At 40.9% G+C, this 24493-nt stretch overlaps 1 protein-coding gene across 4 annotated transcripts in view; it reads right to left on the bottom strand.

Annotated features, from left to right (window-relative positions):
* Nucleotides 1–24493, bottom strand: part of FER (FER tyrosine kinase) — a 446225-nt gene that overhangs the window by 337305 nt on the left and 84427 nt on the right. For 3 of the 4 annotated variants that reach the window (XR_013346171.1, XM_077817292.1, XM_077817291.1), the window contains 3 exons: nucleotides 9237–9420; nucleotides 3592–3729; nucleotides 2615–2734 (listed from right to left, as the gene is read on the bottom strand). Coding sequence is in view for 3 of the 4 variants with exons in the window: in XM_077817292.1 (XP_077673418.1) it covers nucleotides 2615–2734; nucleotides 3592–3729; nucleotides 9237–9420 (442 nt within the window). In the remaining variant the exon portion in view is untranslated. Of the gene's footprint in view, nucleotides 1–2614; nucleotides 2735–3591; nucleotides 3730–5796; nucleotides 5840–9236; nucleotides 9421–24493 lie in introns of those variants that run through there. The other variant, XM_077817294.1, reaches the window with a different exon arrangement.

Genomic DNA, 24493 nt, shown 5'->3' with positions numbered 1-24493 from the left:
TGCAGCGCCAGGTGGTAATGATAGAAGCGAGGGCTGCAAAGCAGTCAACCAGAAGGAAAACTTGGGCTGCGATGGAGTCCAGACAAGCACCAATAAAGGTGATCTGGTGGGTAGGTACGAGAACTGACTTCTCCTCATTGATGCAAATCCCAAGAGTGGCAATGGGCCCGCAAAGAGCCACAGTGGCTGGTAAGAAGCACCTGCGGGATGGTGCAATGAGGAGCCAGTCATCCAGGAAGGAGAATACCAAAAGGCCTAGACAGAGCAGTTGCAATATCAAAAGGGAGGACATGGAAATGATAATGGGAGTAACTAACCATAAATCGGAGAAACTTCTGGGGATGACTGTCGATGTGGAAATAGGCATCTTTCATATCAAAAGCACAAACCAGGCTTCCTGAGAAAGGGAACAAATAATCAAAGGGAGTGTCACCATCCGGAACTTGAATTTCTTTATAAACCTGTTAGGCAGCCGGAGGTCCAGGATAAAGAGGAGGAAGTATGGGGAACAGAAGCCGAAGCTTCTGAAACTAGTAGCTGAAAGCCTATGCTGTGACATGGGTGTAATTCATAAAGTCATGTGTGTAAAAAAAACCTAAAAACAGCTGAGAACTTAAAACCTGGATGGTAACAGACCACAAATCTCAGTGATCATAGAATCATAGACACATAGGACTGGAAGGGACCTTAAGAAGTCTTCTAGTCCAGTCCCCTGCACTCAAAGAAGGACTAAGTATTATCTACCATCCCCGATAGGTATTCATCATTGGAGTGTTTTAAGAGCAGATCATACAGAGATTCCACAACCTCCATAGGCAATTTATTCCAGTACTTAACTATCCTGACAATTAGGAAGTTTTTCTTAATGTCCAACCTCAATCACCCCTGCTGAAATATAAGCCCATTGCTTTTTCTCCTATCCTCAGAGGTTAAAGAGAACAATGTTTCTCCCACCTCCTTATAACAACCTTTTATGTCCCCTCTCAGTGTCCTCCAGATTAAACAAACCCAATTTTTTCAATCTTCCCTCATAGGTCATGTTTTCTAGACCTTTAATCATTTTTGTTGCTCTTCTTTGGACTTTCTCCAATTTGTCCACAACTTTCCTGAAATATGGCACCAAGAACTGGACACAATACTCCAGTTGAGGCCTAACCAGGGCAGAGTAGAGCAGAAGAACTGTTTCTTGTGTCTTGCTTACAACACTCCTCTTAATACATCCCAGAATGATGACTGCTTTTTCTGCAACAGTGTTACACTGTTGATTCATATTTAGCTTCTGATTCACTCTGAGCCCAGATCCCTTTTTGCAGGACTTCTTCCTAGGTACTCATTTCCCATTTTGCATGTGTGCAACTGATTGTTCTTTCCTAAGTGGAGTAGTTTGCATTTGTCCTTATTGAATTTCATCCGATTTACTTGAGAACAGTCTGTCCAGATCATTTTGAATTTTAATACTATCCTCCAAAGCACTTTCAACGCCTCCCAGCTTAGTATCATCCACAAACTTTATAAGCGTACACACTCTATACCATTATCTAAATCATCAATGAAGATATTGAACAGAACCGGACCCAGGACTGATCCCTGCACGACCCCACTTGATATGCCCTTCCAGCTTGACTGTGAACCATTGATGAATACTGTCCTGCAACGGTTTTCGAACCAGTGTGCATCCACCTTACAGTAGCTCCATCTAGGTTGCATTTCCTAGTTTGTTTATGGAGGTCACACAAAACAGTATCAAAAGCCTTACTCAAGTCAAGCTATGCCACATCTGCCGCTTCCCCCTTATCCACAAGGCTTGTTACTCTGTCAAAGAAAGCTGCTAGGTTGGTTTGATATGGATTTGTTCTTGACAAATCCATGCTATTACTTATCACCTTAGTATCTTCTAGATGAAGATTTAACCTGATTATAATCCAAATAAAAAGAGCTCTCAAGTCATGCTTGTAGCTGTCTCCATCGCTTCACAGTAACTTAACAGACATTTTAGGCTTCACAGTGATGTTATGGGTGATTGTCTGTGCTGCTTGTGTTGATTTGTGTCTGGAGGAAATATCCTGGAAAATGTGTGTTAATTTGTGAAGGTGGCAAATGAGTGTGCGTGCTGCAGTGATGGGCTATGTGTGTTTGGGGTTAATGTGTATAAATAATGGTTGTGTGTGTAGGTGTTATTGTGCTGGGAGAATTATATGAGCTGCTCCAGTGTGGCATCTGAGCCAAATAATCCATTCTCCCTCATACAACCGATGAAACTGTTATATGCAAATTAGCTGTAGAGTAATTGGTTGAGTTACCTCCAATATTACAATGGTTTAGGACTCTTGGGATAGTATAGATACATGCCTTACTGTAGCTGTATACCGCACAGGTGTAATTCATAAAGTCAAAATAGTTAAGAAGTTAAAAACTGGACAGTAACAGACTGCGAAACCCAGTGATGATGCAATCTGGTGATATTTTGAACAAAAAACTCTCAGCCATGCTTGTAGCTGTTTCCATCACTTCACAATGACTCAGACATTCCAGGCTTCATAGTGACACAAAGTGTCATTTCTGGAATCTTATTATACAGTCAAAAAGGATGCCACATTTTTTGAGACATACTTACATTCCTTGCAAGCTTTCTGCTGTTAAGTTATTCCACATTATCTCATTAGCTTGAAGATTTTCGTTTTCTTCCAGTAAAGATGTATCAAACACTATTTCTTGTTCTACATTCTCTGGTGACCTGTTAAGTATACAAAATAATTTAAGATTTATATTACACAGTATATACACACACAGAGACGCTAAGTGTAGCTCAGAAGCTAACTATTTGTTCCTTTCCAAAATGATTATGTCAATAAAAAGCATATTTTAATCATACGGAAAACAAAAGCAGATTGAAGACAGGCAACATGATAGCTTTCCTTCAAAATAAGAGTGCAGTTTTAAAAAACACAACAAAACACAAAATGGAAGACATTTCCTTGGATTAAGGTCATTACATAACTAAGGATTTTAATGGACCACCATATGGGTGTATGGATACATAATAACTGATCCAGTTGCAAGTTTAGGACTAACTAATAATATGAATATTAATCTATATATTAGTAACAGATAAAAATGCATGCACATAATTCCAAGAACTCACTGGGACTACTTATCCGAGTGACAAATGTGCAAGATCAGATCCATAAAGAACAAATAAAACTTATTCTTAAAACAAACTTTGCTTGAAATTACATAGCACATAGCTAATGCTGTGACTCAGAATTTTTAGCTCCCACAATTGTATCTGCCTACGTATCTTTATCAGTAATTATCAGAGTTTAGTATTTTCTTTTTTAAAAATCTTATTGCGGAGTTTAAGACTTGTTTATTATTTAACGAAGTCCTTGGACAGTTTACAAAGATGGAGATAAACAGGTCAGACAATCTTACAAATAAGGATGAAGCATTATAGTCAAGTAACAATTTAAAGGAACCCAACTGAAAACAAACTAAGCATATACCATTTTTCAGTATTAAGGCTTAACACAGAATATAATTTCTTCTTGCGAGGTAAAAATGAATAAAAGGACTAGAATGGAAAGCTTATACCTGTGAGCTTCTATGAAGCTATTGTACTCTGAGTTAGGGTCTATCTGTTCAACAGAAGTCTGGATCTCTTTATGGACATTCACTATCTCTTCTGTTACAAGACTGGTGATCTGACTGTATTCATCAAGGATTCCTTTTCTGTGGGGGGAAAAAATACAGTAATTCATAGATTCAAAGGCCCGAAGGGACCATTATGATCTTCTAGTCTAACCCCCTGCGTAACACAGGCCATAGAAGTCCTCCAAAATAATTCCAAAAGCATACCTAATGTACAACATTTTCATGAATATATATTTTAGAAAATCTTAATTTACAAACTAAAAGAACAAACAAATTCAGATAATTTCTTATTTTTTCTAGACCTTTAGTGTAAATCTTCATAATACTTGGCAGTCTTTAATACACTAAAGCACTTAGTTTTAAGAATTTTAACCCTGAACTCAACAAAAAGGGGAAAACTTTTTTGTTCTTGTTCCTAGTTTTCATTCTTCATACAACGATTTTACTAATATTTCAAAACTCTGTATATTCTTAATATTCTTATTCTGTTCTGCTACTACATTTTTAAGTTACATCTCTGTAGTAACAGATGTAAAATTAAACTATGATAACAAACAGAGTTGAATGCCTTGCAATTAGTTGTTCCTACAAATGGCTGTTCCAGCTGGCTAAAGAGAGAGAGAAAAGGAGTACTTGTACCACCTTAGAGACTAACAAATTTATTTGAGCATAAGCTTTCGTGAGCTACTGCTCACTTCATCGGATGCATGCAGTGGAAAATACAGTGAGAAGATTTTATATACACAGAGAACATGAAACAATGGGTATTACCATACACACTTTAATGAGAGTGATCAGGTAAGGTGAGCTATTACCAGCAGGAGAGGGAAAAAAAAAAGAAAACCTTTTGTAGTGATAATCAAGGTGGGCTATTTCCAGCAGTTGACAAGAACTTACGAGGAACCGGGGGGGGAATAAACATTGGGAAATAATTTTACTCTCTGTAATGACAGATCCACTCCCAGTCTTTATTCAAGCCTAATGTAACGGTGTCCAGTTTGCAAATTAATTCCAATTCAGCAGTCTCTCGGAGTCCGTTTTTGAAGTTTTTTTGCTGAAGAATTGCCACTTTTAGGTCTATAATAGAGCGACTAGAGAGACTGAAGTGTTCCCCGACTGGTTTTTGAATGTTATAATTCTTGACATCTGATTTGTGTCCATTTATTCTTCTATGTAGAGACTGTCCAGTTTGATCAATGTGAGAGAGGGGAATCAGACTGTACATTATTGGAAAAAATAAAGAACCAAATTATGGTCCCTCCATCAAAGGGATTCTGCGAGAGGGAGGGTTCTGGGAGCATATTCCCTACCACCACCGCCGTGCCTCCGAACAGATAACAGACAAATTAAGGAACCACTAACACAGGCAGCACCATTAGTTACTCACGACACCATATATCACTACCAAGGAACAATTGCAGCAGTACTTCATCTGAACCCCCCACTGATAATTTTAACATCAAAATGTAGAGCTGCAACACTGACTCATTAGTTTAATAAAGAATGAGCTACTTTAATCTAAGATAACAAATTAGTGTACAGTTAGTCTCCATATTACAGGCCAGTGTGCATGTGACCCATGGGACCTTTTGCTCTCTATCATTTTAACTAATCAAATAATTTGCTCTCTGAATACTCAACGCACCAGAAGAAGCACACGTATGCTCATGTCACATTCAACATATATACAACAGTAAATAAGGAAGTTATTTACTTCTTCTCATAACACATGAACTAGGGGGTCACTAAATGAAATTAATAGGCAGCAGGTTTAAAACAAACAAAAGGAAGTATTTCTCCACACAGCGCACAGTCAAGCTGTGGAACTCTTTGCCAGAGGATGTTGTGAAGGTCAAGACAACAACAGGGTTCATAAAAGAACTAGATAAGTTCATGGAAGATAGGTCCATCAATGGCCAAAAGCTGAGAATGAGTGACAGGGAATGGATCACTTGATGATTATCTGTTCTGTTCATTCCCATGGCACACCCGGCATTGGCCACTGTCGGAAGATTGGATACTGGGCTAGATGGACCTTTGGTCTGACCCAATATGGCTGTTCTTATATGTACCAAACCAAAAAACCCAACAGCAGGAATATTTAATTTTTGGCATTCCTTAGCCATTTTCTATTTTCTATTTTACCTTTTTACACTTTCAATATTAACTTCAGCTATCTCACTGTGTTCTGAAAGAAGACAAAAAAAATTTTTAATATTGATCACTATTGACCAACCAGAGTAGAGTGCACATTAGAGTAGAAGGAACATTAATCTATTTTCCTTGTAATCATTTTTCAAGTAGATGCTTAATGAACCCCAAAAATGTTGCTTGCCCGGATTTCCTCGCTATTTGAGTAAACAGTGGAGGCAAGAAAAAAATTAAAGCTCAATCTAACATTGGAATATAGTCAAAAAAATTTTAAAATACAAGGTACATGATTTGAGATTAATGTAAAAAGAAGTGGGCATTCAGGAAAGCAAATATTTATACATGTCTTAAAAAATTATATTTGTAGAATGGGTTAATTGCCTATTTTCTATACTAGTTTCTGTGATACAAATTTTCTTCCCTTCAGTTCTAGGCATTTTCTTCCGTTCTGTTATCAAGTTGGAGCTATACTACATCTTACCAATTCACTACAGGGCTACCAGTCCATAAAACCAGGATTATTCAACCATACCTCATGAAGGTGTCCCATCTCCCCCACACTAAAACCACCCAGATCCTAGCCTGAAATTCCCTGAAACATCAGCTTTGGTTCTATCTTAGATTCAATGTTATCCAATAGTAGCAGTGTTCCAGTGAAAAGCCACTTTACAAAGAGTATTCTACTAATAAGGTGATAATTTATAAATGGAACCTTTTTACTTAAGAGAGTGTATATTCAGATATCCAGGTCCACTTAGTGACAAAACTACATTTTTACTGCTTTATACTCTTGTTGGTCCTGCAGATCAGAGAAAATGTTGGATTCTATTCCAACTTGTGCATCAACAGAACTATTTATTAAAATTGCAGAGATGAAGTGGGTGAGGTAATATCTTTTATCGGTCCAACTTCTGTTGGGGAGAGACACAAAGCTTTCAAGCTTACACAGAACTCTTCTTCAGGTCTTGAAAGCTTCTCTTCCACCAAATGAAGTTGACCAATAAACGATATTACCTCACCCATCTTGTCTCTCTAATATCATGGGACCAACCCAACTAAAACAACACTGCAAACAACAATATTAAAATTACAATCATTTACAGCTATGGACCTCCACTGATGCGACTGGGACTACGCACTGGTGTAACTAAGGGCCTAAAGTGGCCCAAACACACTATTACTGGTGATGATTAAGTTAAGAACTTGGCCTGATTCTCAAAAACTCTATAGAGATTGTGTCTGCAGGGCTGGCAATTAGAAAATCCAACTTGTGTACACGTAAATTATGCACACTTTGGGAGGGATTTTCAAAAGCACACAATGTTGGTCTTATTCTCAATGGGAGCAGAGGTAGGCCAATACTCAGTGCTTCTGAAAATCCCACATTTGATATGGAGTTACTGATAGAATCAACATGAAACCCTGCAGTGTCATTTTTAGATTAACTTTTCCTAATAGTATCTCAATTGGGGTAAGTACATATTTTACCCACTACTGAACTTTTCAATTATAAGGTCTCTAAAGAAAGAACCCCAATCAGGGATTTTTTTAAAACTCGAAATGTACATGGTATGTGTTGTTTCTCAGCACTTGCCTCCATTACCTGATTGAGTGCAAAAACTGATGACAGAGAGAGTCACAACAGAAGGCATCTGAAACACTAGGATAACTAAGAAAACGATTTCTCCATGGTCTCTGTAGATCAATCCTGAGCAGCCAGGTGGAAGAAACTCCCAGCAGCTGATGGAGAAGTACAACTCAAAAAGTAGCTAGCTAATTTGGGTCAGATGGCTAACCTTCCCACAAGACCCAGGGAGAGAAAGGAGCAGGTATGCCCCCACTGCAATTAGACACTGGCAGCTGGCCCATGTCAGCTGACTCAGGCTCACAGGGCTCAGGCTGCAGGGCTGTTTAATTGCAATGTAGACTTCTGAGCCTGGCCTGCAGCCTGAGCCCTGGGACCCTCCTACTTTGCAGGGTCCTAGAGCCTGGGCTCCAGTCTGAGCCTTTGTCTACACCACAGGTAAACAGCCCAAGTCAGCTGGCATGGGCCAGCCACTGGTGTCTAACTGCAGTGTAGACATACCCCAAACGGCCCCAGGCTGGTACCACTGACAAGAATTGGATTTTTCCTGCCTCCTTTCCTACAGAGATCACAGAATTCTATTGTACCAAGTTAAGGAAGCAGCAATTTGCCCTCACCTATTCCTCTCTTTCTAGTCAGACATTAGCAAGGAATAGGAAAGATGATGATCAAGGAGCAAGTTGTTTCGTGCAAGCAGTTTAAGCTCAGAACTTATCAAGAATTAAAGGATCCCACAGTGTCCTCTCCATGGTCCTTGAGAACAGGTACTTTTTTCAGGTGGCTTCTTCCTTCTTTTGCTATTCTATTAGCTGCTCTCCTCGCTAACCCCATCACCAAATTCCTCAAACTTGTCCTTGTGACTCACCCCACCAGCTGTTAGTTGTTTGTTTTGTTTGGCAAAAACAAAAAAACACACTATAAGCACTAGTGAGAATGGCTTCCGGGCCAGGATCAAAGAAGTCAATGGGAAAAGGTTTTGGGCGGAATTTTACATTTAAAGGAATTTATATACTACTTGTTACACTAACCAGTGCGTCCAGACCAAGTCTATTGCATCCCAGGAACCTAGGGGCATACCAGGAGGCATAAGGGCTACAGAAAAGATTGTCATCAGAATCTGGTGTCCTGCAGGTCAAGCCTCTTTCTGAAAACTGGAGCAGAAGTCCCTAGGGAACCAGACATGTCACTTTCTCATTGCTCAGAGTCCATGGAGGTTGAGCAAGACTGTCTCACATAAGTTGAAATGAGTGAGGCCTAACATCTGGGGTATATTTTGCCTTTCTATTGCTCATTTGAGCAGATGTAAACTGACTGAATTAAAGAACCACTCCTACTTCATGTGATCCCAGATGAGATCGAGAGAAATCTGGGCAGCGATGAAGTAGATAGAAACAGTACATAGACATCAAATCACTGTGCTCAGCAATTGACACTGCTGTCTGTGACTAAGATGAAAAGGGAGAAATCACAAAACAAAATTAGGGTCATCTGCAGGATTAGCAAATATGAGTTTAAATTAAATGATTCATTTCAAAGTTTTAAAAATGAAGATTGAGAATTTACTCAAACCAACTAATAATGTTAGAAGTTTATGGGGGAAATGCCCTGTCTTTGACATGTCCACATAGTCCCTTAAGCCTGAAAAACATGAAGTCCCATTTATTTGAACGGACTTTCTATAGAAAACTGCCACCAGAACAAATAATGACTTTTCTTGGCCATTCCATTTGGTAATAAATAACATTGGTTTATTATTTTCTAACAGGACTAAAATAAAAATTAAATGGGATATTAAATAAAATTGACATCATATTACAAAGCAAAAGCAAAAAGGAAAAGATTATCTCACAGTGCTTTAACCATTTCTTCTTGCATCTTCTGTAATGAATCAAGTAACAGAGGAAGCGTAGTGTCATAGTACTGGTGCTGATGTAACTGTGCTCCCTTCAGTGCCAACACATACTGATTATGCAGCATGTGAAGTTTCATAGTGGCTTTATCATAACGATCTTTGGCTTTTTCAGTCTCCTTTCCTGAAGGAAAAGAAAAAGGGAAAATTCATACAGTGATTTAACAGCACACTGTAAAATCACTGCTTGTTAATAATACCAGAAATTAAGTATTCACAATTGCATTTTAGATCAATGACAAATTCACCCCTTTTTGCACCACTAAAACTTTAGGCAGATAGTTAAAAAAAGACTAACCCTGAGAATTCTTTTAATTCTTACATCAGGCCAAATTCTGCTCTTCTTACTGATGATCAAATATGGCAAACACTCCAAATGACTTTAGTGGGCTTTTGTGTGAATAAGTCTTGATTAAGAACTGCAAGATTTGGCTGATTGCTTTTCAAAGGTATAGCCTAACAGGAGTATATGAAAACTTAGCAGCTGCTGCCTTCTAATATGTGGGAAAAATTACAATAATTTGATGGCATATAACAAAAGTATACAAACACGACAAATCTATGCACACAATGTTCAATCTGCTTCACCACTTCCTACCACAATATTCAATACCTACAAAGTCTCCCAAATCACTTTTCCTCCACATTATCTTCTTTTGAAGCTGGAGATTAACTTTCCTTCACACTAGAAAAATCCAACTGAAAATGATCTAACCAAAGACTCCGGTTTACAGATCTGAATTCTTTATTCAAATCTCCCCTAAAGACCCTTTAAACTAACTATAGTGGGCACTTTCCTGTGCATCTCCAGTGTTCCGTCTTATGTGCCTTTCTTTCAGGCCAAGATGCTGCAATAAGCTCCATGAAAGCAGAGAGCTTCACCCATACAGTGTTTATTTCAAGATCAGAGCTTTAGAATATAACCTCTCCAAGGTAGCAAGTGTTTTGATACTTGTGACACTCTCTTTATAATAGTAGTGTCTTGTACAGAGGCAAGCATACTATCAATACTTAAGTAAATGATAATTAATCTCTAAGAGTCAACTACTATGGTTGCATAATTCAAAGTACTTAAAAAAACCCACAAAACAACATTTGCATTTCTAGCAGTTTGAGGTTGTAATATTTTTAAACAGTTTCTGAAAATTATTTTGCCACTTAAAGTTCAATGGTCATGACCATTCTAATGCATTTTTTTTAAAGCACTATCTTACGGGTAAACAAAGCTTGTGCTAAAGCTATCAATAAAACCCTTCGCCTCCAACCAGAAAAATTCAGACTGTGGAAACACATTTCCCAGCTTTGCAAAGACAGCAATTGTGCACAATTGTTTTAAAAGATCATTTGTTTTCAGGTAATAAAACAAATTTTCCAATTACTTACCTATTTTTTCCATGTAGGAGGAACAGAGTTCTCAGGCTATAAAGTGATCAAGATGAACCCTTTGCATTCTGTGTACCAAACAGAAATCATGTACATCTCCACACCCTCACTAGTCAACTCTTTATCTTAGACACCTATGCTAAATACTTCACCTTCCACATCAGGATCAAATGAATTGGTAAACTCTCCAAAAATTAAATTGTTCGAGTTACACTTTGCATAGAACTCCTACTCTTCAGAGTCCACATTCTTAACTGAATACCTCTGTAGTACTTTTCTCAGGGTCACAATCGTTAGATGCTGTGTTTGTCGAAAGTAGCAGCAGCACCTTGGTACTTAAATTAGGTCAGCATAACTATGTCAGTCAGGGGTACTAAAAATCCCACAGCCCTGAGCTTCTTATCTATTTTGAACTAACCCCCAGTGTAGAGGCAGGTTTATCGATGAAAGAATGCTTCTGTTAACATAAAAAGAAAAGGAGTACTTGTGGCACCTTAGAGACTAACCAATTTATTTGAGCATAAGCTTTCGTGAGCTACAGCTCACTTCATCGGATGCATACTGTGGAAAGTGTACGGCTGTTACTCTGAAATCTGTCAACATAGGTATCATTACACAGGGAGGCAGTGTTCCAAAACCAATGGAAAAATATCTTGGGTCAATATAGGCTGCATCTGAGCTATGGGATTATGCCAGCATAGCTATGGCAGCCGACCTATGCCAGTAAAGCCTCCATAGCATAGACATACTCTTATGCTTCAACCAGAGAATGACTGTATTCCGCTGGCAACATAAAACCAGAAGGCATTTGTTTTTAATTTTTGTAACTGTTATATTCACTGTACATCTCTTGGAAAAGGAGAACACCTTCGCAAAACAACATAGAAATCAAAATACCTAACATTCTTTTGATAGTTTCCATATACAGAACTGCCACACTACCAATATTTTGCTATATGCAAATTATATATACATGCACAGCTATCCACCCAATGCACCATGACAACCAAATGCACACAGTTGAACATATTTGTGTTAATCATCACAACCACATTGCTGCAGAGACCCTCAGTACTAAAACACCCTCAAACACTACTACAAAGGACAAATTTATTCCTTTCATCTCTAACTCAGATATGTAATTGTTTTCCATAAATTATACCTCTATGACACATCACAACTCATTTCAGAATAAATCACACTATTAGTATGCGCCCTCAACTTTTAACTAACAGCTTTTGGACTCACTATTAATATGAAGAACTTAACTAAAACACTATATCTAGATTGAATTTCTTTTACCAATAGAATTCAGTGAAGCAACATGCACAGTTGATCAACTTGTCAATTAGCAGTGAGGAAAACATCCAAGTTCTCTTTATCAGTATAATTAATTTCATAAACAGATCTAATTACAATTCTATTGCCATCACTTGTTGACAAATCTGTTTAATGTTTATAGTAATAAACTGCATATACAATATGTTGTAATATAAACATTATAATAAAGCTGGCAAAATTCAATTATGCAAGTTTGACATTTGCATGAGAATCTGGAGTGCTTGTTAAACTATTCTAGGAAGTCAATTATTTCAGTTTTCATTATGAACTTTTCAAGTGTTTATTACATATGGTATAAACCGCATACTGTACAACATGGTAGTCCACTATTTTTAAAAACTATTTTATTTCAAAAATTAAAGATGGCAAATGGTCTCAGCATCATTCCAGTCCTTACACCTATACATTCTGCGGTCCTATGCCTTCTAGAGCCTAATATTTACTCTGAATAAAACAGCAGAGAAACTGAATTAAATTTCTTTACAACCATTAACATATTCAGCTCACTTTCAAAATGTACACTTGAGTTTTACATTAAGTCAAAAAGCAAACAGTTCAGAGAACCTGAGTCTCAGAAAATAAACTATGTGAAAAATTTTGTTCTAGTTCTGTATTTGCAGACATACCATATCAGCAAGTGTATGTTAATATGCAAGAAAGTGACTCAGATTCTCCTGTTTCTCTTTTGTTTCCTATAACTTTTTATACTTCACCGAAAGCTAGAAGTTAAAGCTCAAATTTGGAGAGGTGCTAAGTACCTGCACCTACCACTGCCAAGAAAAGAATTCATGTGTACAGCATTTCTCCAGATTTGAACTATTTGGTTCATATGGCAAAATCCTGAATTCATGTAAGTCGTTGACAAAACTCCCATTGACATCAATGGGGCAAGGAATTCAGTCCTACACTCTGCAGTGCGATATTTGTTACATAAAGTTAAATATACAAATCAAAAAGTGACAAGTACTTACATAATATGGTGATGGATGCTACAGAAAACCTTTAGAAGAACAGACAAGTTCTGTCACTTATACCATTTCCGCAGCTAATTAAAATGTTATGAAACTGTCACTTCTATTTTCAATTCAGCTACATGATGATGTACATCGGACGAATACTTAAGGCTTATATACTCTTTGTTGTTACAAAGTTCAGGTCCAATTAAGCTTTCAGTTACAGAAACTTTTTCTCTTTAGCAAAATGTATATCATGTGTATGCAGTATCATGCAACAATGAACAGATAAAACTTTACCATTAATGCGGCACTTACACACAAAATCTCCAATCCAACTACTCTGCAATATAATCTTGAGAGGATGGATACATTTAAATCGAAACTATTTAAACATTGCAGACAGCCTAGAAAAGGAAAGACTGGAGAGGAGAAAGGCCCAGGACAGAGAGGGAGATGCACCAGGACATAATGGGGTTTCTCAGGCAGCAAACACAGACAATGCAGACTCTTGTGGGTCTACAGGTTCACCAGGCTCCCTCTGCAGCCCACTGAGAACTCCATATCCGGACTTCTCCACACACACCCCTAACATTCCCTATGGCATTGGGCCACGGCATTACCCTACTACTGCACCCCAGGGGATATTAAAGACAATCATAGCTTCACATATATCAACTATGGCTTTCAAAGGCCAGTGTATGTGTAGCTGAAATGGATATCAATGTACTTTCCCCTTCATCAGTTGTATTAATGTATTTGTTGTAAAATTGCACAATTATTTTGGCACTGAATATTTTTACAAAATAAAACGCTATAATTTGCAACATAATTCATCTTTATTAATTCACAACATATTCTGCCAAGTGCTTAGCAGATCTGAAAGCAACCAATTACCTATTAATGCACAGTGTCACACAACTCATAGGACCACTCTCAAACAAAATTAAATAGGTGCATTGACAGTTTTATATTCAGACATGTACATCAAGCACCACATAACTCCTACCAGGCCCCAAAGAACAGCAGGGCCAGGTAGAGCACTTTACAACAAAAAACACATTACCATGACTCACTGTTAAAGCAGAATGTCAAAGACTCCATGCATTGTATATCTCCTCGTTGAGCGCTTTTAATTGCCCTCATGTCTGGCTGTTTAAACTCAGCAGGCAGCTGCTCCACCATCACCCCAACAGACACTTCTCCCTTTGCTTACCAAATATTACGCAGGACACAGCAGTTATAACCACTAGAATATTTTTCTCACTGAGGTCAAATCTTGTGAGTAAACAACCCCAGCATCCCTCCAATCGACCTGAAGCACATTCAACTGGCACTCTACATCTTCTGAGCCAGTAGCTGAATCTCTCCTGAGTACTGTCGAAGCGGCCAGTGTATGGCTTCATGCACTAAGGTAGCAACAGCAGGCTGGGCCCTCCAGGATCACTACTGGCATTTCAACATTCCCAATGGTAATCCAACAGTTGACAAAGTCCCTGCTGGTAGCTTTCTGAAAAGTCCCGTATTCTTAAAGATGCGAGAGTCATGCATCTTCCCTGACCAGCCCACACTCATGTCAATGATGCACCAATGCTTGCATCACGATAGAAAAGTAGCCCTTTCTGCTGCTGTACTCTGTGGCAAGGTGGTTTGGTGCCAAAATAGGAATATATGTGCAGTCTGTCAATCCATCGCAGTTCAGAAATCCCACTGCTGCAAATCCATCTAATACGTCCTGCATGTTGCAAGAGATGCAGGAGACGATTAATGACTCCCATACACTTGTTTGACAACAGTACTTACAGTGGATTTTCCAACTCCAAATAGATTTCCTAATGACTAGTAGCAATTTGGCATTGCAAGTTTCCACAGTGCCATTGCCACTTGCTTCTCCACTGTCAATGCAGCTCTCACATTACTGTCCCTGAACTCATAGGCACTGACTCCGTAGGTGCTCTGGGGCTGGAGCACCCACAGGGAAAAAACGGTAGGTACTGAGCACCCACCAGCAGCCCCCCTATGAGCTCCCCTAGCGCCTCCCAGTGGGCCCCATGGATCAGCACCTCCTCCTCCCTCCCCGCACCTCCTGCCCACCACAATCGTGCAGCGGCATGCAGGAGACTGGGAGTGGAGATCGGAGGAGCTAGGACGTGGTACGCTCGAGGGAGGAGGCAAAACTGGGCAGGAAGAGGTGGGGCAAGGGTGGAGCAGGAGCAGGCAAGGTGAGGCCTTCGGGGGAAGGAGTGAGTGGGGTGAAGCCTGGGGCAGAGCCGGTGATCAAGAACCCCCCAGCACTTTGGAAAGTCATCTCCTGTGCCTGAGCTGAGAGACTGGATGATGCTCAGTGCACAGATGCAAGAAAGTGAACTTCTGGATCTGAGAGTTCTGCAGCCGCTGATTGTCATCCCAAGCCTGCATTGTAATCAATCCATATTTGATCTATCAGTCCTCATCTCCAAAGAAAACCTGCACAACACTTTCAAAAGACAAGCCTGGGAGCTTCAATTCATAACTTTGCTGGACACTAAAAATCATGAATTGGAGAGATAGAGAGAGAGACACTAAATTTATGGCTTATTTACAACAATCTCTAACCCACTAACAACTCCTACCAGCTGCCTCCCCCACCCCTTCCTTTCCTCCCTATGACTGGAAGGGTGTTAATGGGCCTCTTCACCTTGAACGGTCCCTTGAAATGTGTTAACAACTCATGCTAAACTATCTGCTCCACACTGGATTTAGCTGTAACACTGAATATGTTTCCCAGACCTGAAGAAGAGCTCTAGGTAAACATGAAAGCTAGTCTCGCTCACCAACTGAAGTTGTTCCAATAAAAGATTGCTTCACACACTTTGGGCTTGTCTGCACTGGCTAGTTTTTTCGCCAAAAGCCAGTTTTTGGCGACAAAACGGTGGTAACGTACACACTGCAATGTGACTTTTTCGAAAAAAATGCCTAGTTTTGGCAACAAAAAACTTCCACCCCGTGAGAGACCTTTTTCTTTTCCCCTCTCTTTATTGTCGACAAACATGCAGCGTAGACACCACAGGGTTTTTTTTCCAATTTTACTGGCCTCCAGAAAGTAACCCACAATTCCCATGCTGCTGCTCTGGTCAGCAGTTTGAACTCCGCTGCCCTGCAGCCAACCCGCTCCTCCCCCTTGCAAGCCCAAGGAATTTTAAATCTCATTTCCTGCTTGCTGGCTTCCCAGATGAGCATGGCTGGCTGTCGCACCAAACGCGCTCCCACTTGGACCACCACTGAGTTGTTGGATCTGATCAGTATATCGGGAAAGGAGTCTGTTCAGTCGCAGCTACGAGTGACCCGCAGGAATCGGGACACGTATGGGCAAATTTCTCGAGGCTTGTGCGAAAAGTGCTATGATCGGGACACGCAGCAGTGCAGAGCGAAGATAAAGGAGCTGAGGCAGGCGTACCTTAAGGTGTGGGAGGTGAACCATCGCTCCAATGCTGCACATAAGACCTGCCGCTTCTATAAGTAGCTGAATGCTATCCTCGGTGGTGACCCCACCTCCATCGCCAATGGCCCCGTGGATACTTCGCAGGCAGCAGAAAGAGGGGGTAACCCGCAGACTGAAATTCTGGATGAAGAAGTTGAGCTAGAAGAGGATGTGGTTCTCACAGCAGTGTCGCCCGGTGGGGCAGACAGCCAGGAACTTTTCTCCACTCCAGAAGTGCTCAACAGGGAGCAGGAAGCAGATGTGACGCAGGGTAAGTTGCTGTGGCTTGTGTAGGAAATTGAAACATGGGAGGCAGGTAGTGTTTTCTGTGAGCTGGACATTGTCCTGTGTAGCTAATCTGCATGGCCAAGCAGGGTGTCGACAGACAGAGACCTGCAGGGAATCCTCCAGAGAAAGACTCTGGAAAGTTTTGAAGAGGTAATTGTTAATCCTCTGTCGCAGGTTCCAAGGGATTGCAACCTTGTTAGTTCCCCCATTGTAGGAAACTGTACCATGCCATTTAGCAATCACTGGAACTGGGATCAAAGTGGCACATAGTTGAGCTGTATATAGACCAGGGTGAAAGCTGCAAGCATTCAGCATCTGTGCCCTGGTTTCTCTGGTCACCCGCAGCAGCGAAATGTCAGCCAGCAGGTTGGCCGCCTGTGAAAAAGTGTGGGATAATTTTAGAATGACTTCCCTGCACAACTGCCCTGCAAGCCGTAACCTTTTGTCCGTAAGCACAACTGTCTTCCCCCCATTCCTGACACTCACAATGACTGGGGTGCTCGTGAAGCTGTGTGCCTCCCTAGAGTCTGAGAAAAAGTGATTTCTACTACCAAAATGCCCTTTTTACTAAAACGTTTCAATCGTTCACTGGAATGTAACAATCCCTCTTCTGTTCTGCACAGACCTTTAAGAACACGCCACACACCCCCGCGGACCGGCTTTGGCAAATAACAAAAAACCTTAGGCGCAAAGACGATATGTTCCGGGAGGTGCTGCAGTGCGATGAAAGACAGACCAGGGAACGCAAGGAGTGCTGGGAAGCCAAAAGGCAGGACAGAAAAGAGAATGCTGCTTTGCTAGGCAAGCGACAGAGCAGATGATAAAAGTTATGGAGGATCAGACAGAGATGCTCAAGTCTTTGATACCGCTGCAGACTGTGCAGATCCGTGGTCGACCTCCACCTCAGCACATGCAGATGCACAATTCTTTGCCAACCCCCACCCCCCTCCATGCCCACACATTCCTTTTCACTTCACAGCCCTCTTGAGTTTCCCCATCACTCCACCCCCCTCACAGCTTGGAGCTGCACACAGTTGTGAGGTTTTACCCTTTTTAACAACAAATAAAGGCTAAGGTATTAATGGTACAGCGTTTTTATTCTGTGTTCTACAAAAGCATATAGCAATCAATTCACTCTGGGAACAGGCTTCTAAAGCATTGGGCCCCAAAATTGTACATGGATGCACCAGGGAAGCAACTCCAAAGCAGATGTGTTACTGCCCCCATTGTCAAAATAGTTCCTCAAAGCCTCTCTGATGTTAATAGCAGCCCTCTGGGCTCCTCTGACAGCCCTAGAATCTGGCTGTTCAAACTGTGCAACCAAGTGCTCTGTCACAGTGCTCTATACCTGAGCAAACATTTCATCCTCAGATTCACACAGATTATGCAAAGTGCAGCACGCAGCTATGACCACGAGAATATTATTCTCGGTAAGGTCTAGCCACTGAGACACCTCCAGTGAGCTTTCAAACAGCCAAAGGTACACTCGACCACCATGCTCAGCCTGTTGTTAAAACGCTCCTTACTGCTGTCCAGGTGCCCTGTGTAAACTTTCATGAGCCAGGGCTGTAAGGGGTAAGCTGGGTCTCCCAGGATTACTATGGGCATTTCCACATCCCCCACTGTGAACTTGCGGTCTTGAAAGAAAGTACCCGCCTGCAACTTTCTGTACAGGCCACAATTCCTGAAGATGCGTGCGTCATGCACCTTTACAGACCAGCCTGTACCGATGTCCGTGAAACGTCCTCAGTAATCCACAAGCATCTGCAACACTGTGGGGAAGTATCCCTTCCTATTGATGGATTCAAAGGCAAGGTGGTCTGGCGCTAAAATTGAAATGTGTGCGCCATCAATCGCCCCACCACAGTTAGGGAAACCCATCTCTGCAAAGCCATTCACTATTTCATGTACATTTCCCAGAGACATGGTCCTATGCAGCAGAATGCGATTTACTGCCCTGCCGCAGCAGTGGACTTCACTACTCCAAATTGATTTGCAACTGACCGGTAGCAGTCTAGATTCACCAGTTTCCACACAGTGATTGCAACTCGCTTCTCTACAGAAAGGGCAGCTCTCAATCTGGTGTCCTTGCACTGCAGTTCGGAAGATAGCTCCATGAAGGTTGCTTTACACATCCTAAAGTTTTGTACCCATTGGTCATCATCCCACACCTGCGTGACAATGCAATCCCACCAATCAGTGCTTGTTTCCCTAGCCCAAAAGTGACGGTCTGCCTTATGCAGCTGCCCTGTGAATGCACAAAGCACTGATAAGCTGCTACCATCAATATCACACTCAGGTGCCTACAATTCATCCTCTGCTAACTTTGCGATTAACTCTGAGTAACTGTGCTGCCATGCGCGATGTACTCACGACAGCTAACAGCACATAGGAGAGAAGTGCAGGATCCATCTTCTCTCGCTGCAGATGCTGGCGTGCACTACGAAAGACTGACAGTTGGAAAAATGGCACAAAAGGAAGCCAGAAACCTTTGGAGGGGTGAGACAAAGCGGTGCATGATGGTACATTTTGCACATCCCAGGATGCGCTGCACTCCATTTTCGCATTCCCACAACACCTAGCAACAGATGGTCACAGTGCATTCCTCTCACTGTCAACAAAGGTGCCCCGAATGTGGACATGATCTGTCAGAGGGAGCAAATGTAGACACTTTGGCAACTTTCCTTTTGTCGATTTTTCCTTGTCGACATTAGTTTCATCAACAAAACTTGCCACTGTAGACAAGCCCTTTGTCTCTCTAATATCCTGGCAATTCGTTCTTTTTATAGCGTAACATTTACAAAACACTACTTTATTTCTGTCTGAATAACTGTATACGTATCATGTATTACATTTTTTTTCAGCCCTTGCATATTCCATAGAGTCACTGCACTCTAGCTCAAAATTATTAAGATATCTTGGGTCCCAAAAATAAATTATTGGCAGCAGCAGCTAAGAGAAATAATTTCTAGAATAAACTGAAAATATTATGCAATGCTTTTCCGTATTAGGTTTGCTAATGGGAGCCAGCAACTGACGATTCAAGTGTCACGATACGGGTAATCTGAAAAAATATTAGGGTGAGCTCAACAAAATAAGCTAACAACAAGGTATTAATGCTATACCAGTGAAGACTCTCACACTGTTTAATACACAAGACCAAGGAGTATATTGTAATCACATTGTTGGCATGGACTGACAAGAGTTCTTTGAAAAGCAGATATTGATCTTAAGGGGTAATCTTAAACTATTTCAAATACAAAAGTCAGGAAAAAATGCAATTTCTCATTTGGTGTTCTTTTAACCTTAGTGCAAAAGTGTACGGCTTTCTCTCGTTAGTTTCAAATAAAATCAAAAGTTTGTGTCAAAAATATTTTAGGCTGTTTTGTTTTTTAATATTATCCTAAGCATGTTAAGTTAGACTTATTCAAGGGAACATGAATCCCAAAACCTGAAGAAGGTCCTCTATAACTAACAGTACTCTCTTGAGAAAAGATTGTTCCTTCTCATATGCTAGGTTTTTCCACACTGCTTCCCACCTTTGAGAGAAATCTCCTGATTCCCAAGTGCCTAAAATCCTTTATCTCCATTTTCAAATTTCTCTTTATAATTCACTTATTTCACCTAGCTTTCCACCATTGGTTGAGAACAAAGTCATAGTCAACCCTGTGCTTCATTTTGTAATTGTACTACAGCCATTCAATTTATCCTAGAAGCTCCTTGGCATAGGAATCTGTTTAAACTAAGTCTTTTGTAAAGTGTTATGCACATCTAAGTGATACTATATAATTTATCTCTTTGACAATTCATATATTCTCCTGAGAAAATGCTAGTACATGACCCAAAGAGGCACTGTGTTTTAAACACATTTGGTTCCCAAGTTGAGTTCAGCTTCACTGGGCTTCCACAAGGACAGAACTCAAGAAACTTTAAAAAAAATATTTTTTACTGATATACAAAGCAATTCACATCCAAACAATCTTAACTGAACTAGAACCGTAAACCTTATAAAAGTTGGTGACAAGGGGTGAACTCTGTGGAAGTTACTGATCAGCCTCCATCATCAAGATTCTGCAGTTAGATATAAAATAAAAAAATGCAAGAGCACTGCAGTTTAATTGACATCACTTTCACTAGGCCAAGAAAAAAAAACCAAAAAGAAAAGGAGTACTTGTGGCACCTTAGAGACTAACCAATTTGAGCACGAGCTTTCATGAGCTACAGCTCACTTCATCGGATGCATACTGTGGAAACTGCAGAAGACATTATAGACACAGAGACCATGAAACAATACCTCCTCCCACCCCACTCTCCTGCTGGTAATAGCTTATCTAAAGTGATCATCAAGTTGGGCCATTTCCAGCTCAAATCCAGGTTCTCTCACCCTGCCCCCCACCCCACACAAACTCACCCTCTGGCTGGTAATAGCCCATCCAAAGTGACCACTCTCTTTAAAATGTGTATGAAAATCAAGGTGGGCCATTTCCAGCACAAATACAGGTTTTCTCACCCCCCCCCCCCCCAACTCACTCTCCTGCTGGCAATAGCTCATCCAAACTGATCACTCTCCTTACAATGTGCATGATAATCAAGGTGGGCCATTTCCAGCATAAATCCAAGTTTAACCAGAACGTCGGGGGGTGGGGGGGGGGTAGAAAAAAACAAGGGGAAATAGGCTACCTTGCATAATGACTTAGCCACTCCCAATCTCTATTTAAGCCTAAATTAAGTGTCCAATTTGCAAATGAATTCCAATTCACATCGTCTACAGCCAAGCTCTGCGATACAATCGCATTTGCTCCAAGCCCTCAGACAGAGACAAACACCTACAAGATCTCTATCAAGCATTCTTACAACTACAATACCCACCTGCGGAAGTGAAGAAACAGATTGATAGAGCCAGAAGAGTTCCCAGAAGTCACCTACTACAGGACAGGCCTAACAAAGAAAATAACAGAACGCCACTAGCCGTCACCTTCAGCCCCCAACTAAAACCCCTCCAATGCATTATTAAGGATCTACAACCTATCCTGAAGAATGACCCAACACTCTCACAAATCCTGGGAGACAGGCCAGTCCTTGCTTACAGACAGCCCCCCAACCTGAAGCAAATACTCACCAGCAACCACATACCACACAACAGAACCACTAACCCAGGAACCTATCCTTGCAACAAAGCCCGTTGCCAACTGTGCCCACATATCTATTCAGGGGACACCATCAAAGGGCCTAATAACATCAGCCACACTATCAGAGGCTCGTTCACCTGCACATCCACCAATGTGATATATGCCATCATGTGCCAGCAATGCCCCTCTGCCATGTACATTGGTCAAACTGGACAGTCTCTACGTAAAAGAATAAATGGACACAAATCAGACGTCAAGAATCATAACGTTCATAAACCAGTCAGAGAACACTTCAATCTCTCTGGTCACGCAATCACAGACATGAAGGTCGCTACCTTACAACAAAAAAACTTCAAATCCAGACTCCAGCGAGAAACTGCTGAATTGGAATTCATTTGCAAATTGGACACTATTAATTTAGGCTTAAATAGAGACTGGGAGTGGCTAAGTCATTATGCAAGGTAGCCTATTTCCCCTTGTTTTTTTCTACCCCCACCCCCCGACATTCTAGTTAAACTTGGATTTATGCTGGAAATGGCCCACCTTGATTATCATGCACACTGTAAGGAGAGTGGTCAGTTTGGATGAGCTATTGCCAGCAGGAGAGTGAGTTTGGGGGGGGGGGGGGGGGGGACCTGGATTTGTGCTGGAAATGGCCCACCTTGATTATCATGCACATTGTAGGGAGAGTGGTCGCTTTGGACAAGCTATTATCAGCAGGAGAGTTTTTGTGTGTGTGGTTTTTGAAAAAAAAGGGTGGGGGGGGTGAGAAAACCTGGATTTGTGCTGGTAATGGCCCACCTTGATTATCATGCACATTGTAAGGAGAGTGATCAGTTTGGATGAGCTATTGCCAGCAGGAGAGTGAGTTTGTGGGGGGGGGGGGGGGTGAGAAAACCTGTATTTGTGCTGGAAATGGCCCACCTTGATTTTCATACACATTGTGAGGAGAGTGGTCACTTTGGATAAGCTATTACCAGCAGGAGAGTGAGTTTGTGTGTGTGGTTTTTGGAGGGGGGTGGGGGGGGTGAGAAAACCCGGATTTGTGCTGGAAATGGCCCACCTTGATTATCATACACATTTTAAAGAGAGTGGTCACTTTGGATGGGCTATTACCAGCAGGAGAGTGAGTTTGTGTGGGGGTGGGCGGAGGGTGAGAAAACCTGGATTTGAGCTGGAAATGGCCCAACTTGATGATCACTTTAGATAAGCTATTACCAGCAGGAGAGTGGGGTGGGAGGAGGTATTGTTTCATGGTCTCTGTGTCTATAATGTCTTCTGCAGTTTCCACAGTATGCATCCGATGAAGTGAGCTGCAGCTCACGAAAGCTCATGCTCAAATAAATTGGTTAGTCTCTAAGGTGCCACAAGTACTCCTTTTCTTTTTGCGAATACAGACTAACACGGCTGTTACTCTGAAAAAAAAAAAACCCAGCAAGTAAAGTATAAACAGGAGTGAGTTTATTGCCTCCTTACCTATAAATCTCTCACACAAGAAATCAGAAAACAAGCCAACCATTAAATGCATATTTAATCGTTCCCCACAGAATTTTTTTTTACTGTTCCTGCCAAACAAACATGATAAAAAGTTTTCCTCAAGTTCTATGTAAGAATATTTACTATATCTTCATGACTGCAACAGACAATAGTGATAATAAGACAAAAGTAACTGAAATGCCTCAAATTTCCGAGGTTCTGAACTTACAGGATCTGACTGTCTTCCCAGTGTGTAACAGCAGTTAAAATAAGCAACATCCTGGTACATTAAAAAGACAGAGAAACAATACTGGAACTATTTATATATGTAATGTATGTAAGAAATCTTTATATAAAACAATGGTACTTTATTATCTAGTGTAATAGGTCTAATTTTGGTTGCTTCATCCCAAGAACAAGGGATTATGATTAAAGGTTTCAGAGTAGCAGCTGTGTTAGTCTGTATTAGCAAAAAGAAAAGGAGTACTTGCGGCACCTTAGAGACTAACAAATTTATTTGAGCATAAGCTTTCGTGAGCTATAGCTCACTTCATCAGATGCATTCAATGGAAAATACAGTGGGGAGATTTATATACATAGAGAACATGAAACAATGTGTGTTTCCATACACACTGTAACCAGAGTGATCACTTAAGGAGAGCTATTACCAGCAGGAGAGCGGGGGAAAAAACTTTTGTAGTGATAATCAAGGTGGGCCATTGCCAGCAGTTGACAAGAACAGTGGGGTGGGGGGAAATAAACATGGGGAAATAGTTTTACTTTGTGTAATGATCCATCCACTCCCAGTCTCTATTCAAGCCTAAGTTAATTGTATCCAGTTTGCAAATTAATTCCAATTCAGCAGTCTCTCGTTGGAGTCTGTTTTTGAAGGGTTTTGTTGTAATATTGCAAACTTTAGGTCTGTAATCGAGTGACCAGAGAGATTGAAGTGTTCTCCGACTGGTTTTTGAATGTTATAATTCTTGACGTCTGATTTGTGTCCATTTATTCTTTTATGTAGAGACTGTCCAGTTTGAACAATGTACATGGCAGAGGGGCATTGCTGGCACATGATGGCATATATCACATTGGTAGATGTGCAGGTGAATGAGCCTCTGACAGTGTGGCTGATGTTATTAGGCCCTATGATGGTGTCCCCTGAATAGA

Source organism: Eretmochelys imbricata, chromosome 5, assembly GCF_965152235.1.
Source record: "Eretmochelys imbricata isolate rEreImb1 chromosome 5, rEreImb1.hap1, whole genome shotgun sequence".
NCBI classification, from domain to species: domain Eukaryota; kingdom Metazoa; phylum Chordata; order Testudines; family Cheloniidae; genus Eretmochelys; species Eretmochelys imbricata.
This window is presented reverse-complemented; position numbering and strand designations above follow the sequence as displayed.